The 3,822-nt window shown below is 42.7% G+C and overlaps 1 protein-coding gene across 1 annotated transcript in view; it reads left to right on the top strand.

Annotated features, from left to right (window-relative positions):
- ctnnd2a (catenin (cadherin-associated protein), delta 2a) overlaps window positions 1-3,283 on the top strand; it is a 139,145-nt gene extending 135,862 nt beyond the window's left edge. Inside the window, exons 20-22 of the mRNA XM_015028331.1 lie at window positions 853-984; window positions 1,580-1,656; window positions 2,482-3,283. Of these exons, the coding sequence (XP_014883817.1) occupies window positions 853-984; window positions 1,580-1,656; window positions 2,482-2,889 (617 nt within the window). The 3' untranslated portion in view covers window positions 2,890-3,283. The remainder of the gene's footprint in view (window positions 1-852; window positions 985-1,579; window positions 1,657-2,481) is intronic.
- The last annotated feature ends 539 nt before the right edge of the window (window positions 3,284-3,822 follow it).

The following is a 3,822-nucleotide window of genomic DNA, read 5'->3' as shown; positions in this document are numbered from 1 at the left end:
CATTTACAGATGGGCGTAAATATTTTCTACAACTATTTCTAATACCCACATCGTAGGGATGATGGTTAAGAAAAAAGAAAAGAAAGAAAGATATGGATTTACTTTTACAGTTATAATGTGTGAAGATTTGAGACAGCATAAATTACTCTTCATATTGATATTGGATTGAAATTCAGTCAAAATAAGGTTAAACACCACTATTGGAACTGACTAACAGATAATGTATTAAAAAGGATGTATCGATTGATGCCTTCAAGATAGGATTCAGTGAAAATCTCAATAGCTGTATTCCTTGTGTGTTTTATTGCTTTAAGTGTGTTTTATCTGTGGCAGGGTTTGGGCCCCGTTTGTGGCCTGTCAAGATAATGTTCAAGGCCTCCTTATGTGATAATTTGGTATTGCATAATTCAGGACATGACCTGGCTGTTGGCAAGCCTGTTTTCTTGATCAATATCTCGACAGTTTCAGATTTGTGCAATTTGCAAGAGCTTTGCACACACAAAGAACACAAGGAAATTGAATATGTTGCGCAGACTGAGGTATTGCACACCAGATGCAAAATTTGATATTCCAATAACATGCCCCATAAGCGTGCGCTTGAATTCCCAGACGTTCCCTAACGCGCTGGAGGTGACCCTTTCTGCTGACAAGCTAAATGATGAATAATGAGCGTGCACCTTGAAAGACCAAGAGAAGACACACACACACACACTCGCACACACACACACTCATGCAAACACAAGCAGGCGAAATGCGAAGGCTTCTGCTGTTCCGGGTTTATTGCTGTCATTAATGTCTGCATCCGTTTGTGTGTGTGTGTGTGCATGTGTGTGTGTGCGCGCACGCGTACAGCAAGCGCTCCTGCCTCCCCCAGAGAGATGACAAGTCTGAAGGAACGCAAGATAGACTATGATTCCACGGCAACCAACGCTGGTTTCCATAGCAACAAAGGAGAGCATGCATCCCGGAAAGACGGCATGGCAGGTGCGTGTGCACGTGTAGAGAGAGAGAGACAAAGTAGAATTAAATTATTTTATTTTAATCGCCTGATTTCATCTTTTTATTCAATTTCCCGTTTCACCTATCAGTTATATTCCCCTTTTTTTTTTTTACATTTATATTTTTACTTATTGCGTTCTTCAATCTTGAACACACTTTGCTTCGTCCCTACACCTATGAATTAGTTCTGCCCTCGCCTTCCAACCAGCTGCTGCTATCACTAATACTCCCCTCTTCTCCATTTACTTTTTTTCCTCTTCTGTGATTACCATTCTCTGTTAAGCCTCTTATGTTTCACCTTTAATTTGTACTTCCAATATCTCTGTTATTCTGCTGGGGTTTTTATATATATATATAATGCCAGACTTTTAAATAAGCTGCTTGAAGTATTTTTGCCTTACTTGTTTGTAATTAGTTTATGCAACAACAGAGTTTTTATTTTTTTTATTTTATTTTATTTATTTATTTTTGCTTAAAAACAAAAAAAGAAAGAAAGACATGAATGGTTAGCAGTGGTGATGGTAGATGTAAATTAACAAGTGTGTGTGTCTGTGTGTGTTTTTTTTAATTATCCATAAAGTTCAAGTGTCCTGCGGGTCGTCTACGTTGTTCCGAAACTCTTACCTGACTGCCAGCGATGAAATCAAGCAAAACCAGGTGAGTGCACAGTTTTATTTACATCCACAGTTTTTCAGTCTTTGAGAAATGCACGTATTTCATCACAGCTCTCCTAAACTGGCAAACGCTGTCATAATAAGGTGCTTATTAGGAAAGATTACAGCAGAATGGAGGAGGCACAGCAGATCAAAATAAAAAGGTGTCTCGCTGTGATAAGAGATGCCCTGGCAGAGTTTGCAACGGATGTTCACCCTCAGCTCAGGCGTTCTTAAACCACCGCAACTAGGAACAATACCCGACTGGCAATTAAAGCTGTTATCCCGTTTGATTGCACTAATTATTTGCCTCCGTTTAATGTCTCTCCTCGGTGAGGAGGGAGGGATAACAGAAAGCATCTCCGTCTTTGAATTGGGAGAATTACAAGTAAAAGAAAATAAATAAATAAAATTGGGTTGGATCTCTTAAAATTCTAATTAAAGTTTGAGTTCGCTCAACTTTCACCGCTACCGGTTGAGCTGAAGTGAATAAGCGTAATGAGCTTTTGAAGCGATAGGGGTTTTTTTTACGCAACACCGACACGCACAAACATAGCTTGCCCGTGTGAGAGTCGGTGTTGGATGTAAATTGCCCCATCACTGCCTGCCTGTAATCGAGAATTCACAGCATGAGTTCTTGTCCCTCTTCTGCCTGCTTTTTAAACCCTCATTCCTTTGTTTTTCCTTTCCACCCGACCCCCTGCTTTCCGTTTTGCTTTACTTCTCTCCTGGTTTTCACTTTGCTCCCAACTACTTGGACTCCCGCGACTCTGTCCGCGCCCTCTGCACTTACCCCACTTGCCACGTCCAAACCTCTTCGCCCCACCAGAGTCCAGCCCCGCCCTGCGTTGTGCCCCCTCAGCCCCAGCAGGACAGCCCGTCAGCAACCATGCTAAAAGACTATGACCTCTACCCCCCTCCTCCGTCCTTCCCCCAGCCGCAGCCGCCGCAGCCTCCACCTCACAGCCAGAGTCGGAGCTTCGACGAGGCCTACTACGACGACCCGGGACCGCCGCCTGCACCGCCGCAGCTGCAGGCGCAGGCCCAGCCTCAGGCCCAACCCCAGCCGCCTCCAAACGCCACCGGACCACCGCGAGACCCCCGGGAGGACCTTCGAATGCACCTGGGCCTCAAGTCGACGGGCAACTACGTAGACTTCTACTCAGCCTCACGGCCGTACAGCGAACTGAACTACGAGACGAGCCACTACCCGGCTTCGCCTGATTCCTGGGTGTAGTTTGACCGTGACGATGGGAGGGAGGGGGCAAGAGACGGTCTGTGTGTGCTTGTGTGACAGGGATTATTTTTTTTGCAGGAGATTATTGGCAGACTACAACAAGGTTAATCTAAGTGGCAGTTTGTAAAAGGGAAAAAAAAGTAAGACCTTAAAATATAATAGGAAATTTGTGTTTTTAAAAAAATAGCTGTGAATGAATTCGACGGAGCAAGAAGGGAAATCAATCAGTGACAAAGAGAAACTGTGCATGTGCATGCCAACATTTTTTATTATTATTATTTTTATTTTTTCTAGACCACCTTACCTTTTTTAAACTTAGCTCCATTTCATCCCAAATTGGAGTAAGCGGGAGTTGATATGAAGAAGTACAGCGTGTATAAGAAGTGGGGGGTGGGGGGGAACGTGGGAGTCTATGTAAATGCCTTGAGTGGAGGGATCAAGAAATAATAGGGTGCTGATGAGGAAAGGCTCTCATTCTGTGGAAGCAGGAAGTGGTCTGACCTTCTGTCGCCGTCGGAGATAAAGAGAGATGAGAGACCGAGATGGCATGAGCGTTTTCAAGGAGGTGAGAAAGAATAAAAGCACAGAGAAAGATGAAAGCACACCAGCCTCAAGGGAAGAAGTGGATGTTTACCATTTCACCAAAGTGACAAACGTAGCACTGCTTTTATTCAATATATATATTTTTTTTTTTTTTTTTGGCAAAACCTTGCTGCGTGTAGAGTCTTTGGAATTTGTTTTCAAAGAATGTCATTTCCAAGAGACTTTTGGTCATTTTTGTTTTTATTTTACATTTGTTGTTTTTCTTTCTACTTTTTTTATATTTACACTTTCGGACACATTCTTATTTCCTTCGTACGCCTAAAAATGGGATTTAATGTGTATATTACACATTTTGGATGGACTGCTCACAAAAATCCAGATTTTTATTTT

The sequence above is a fragment of the Poecilia latipinna genome, unplaced genomic scaffold (assembly GCF_001443285.1).
Source record: "Poecilia latipinna isolate Pla-1442-1.1 unplaced genomic scaffold, P_latipinna-1.0 Scaffold120, whole genome shotgun sequence".
Taxonomy (NCBI): domain Eukaryota; kingdom Metazoa; phylum Chordata; class Actinopteri; order Cyprinodontiformes; family Poeciliidae; genus Poecilia; species Poecilia latipinna.
This window is presented reverse-complemented; position numbering and strand designations above follow the sequence as displayed.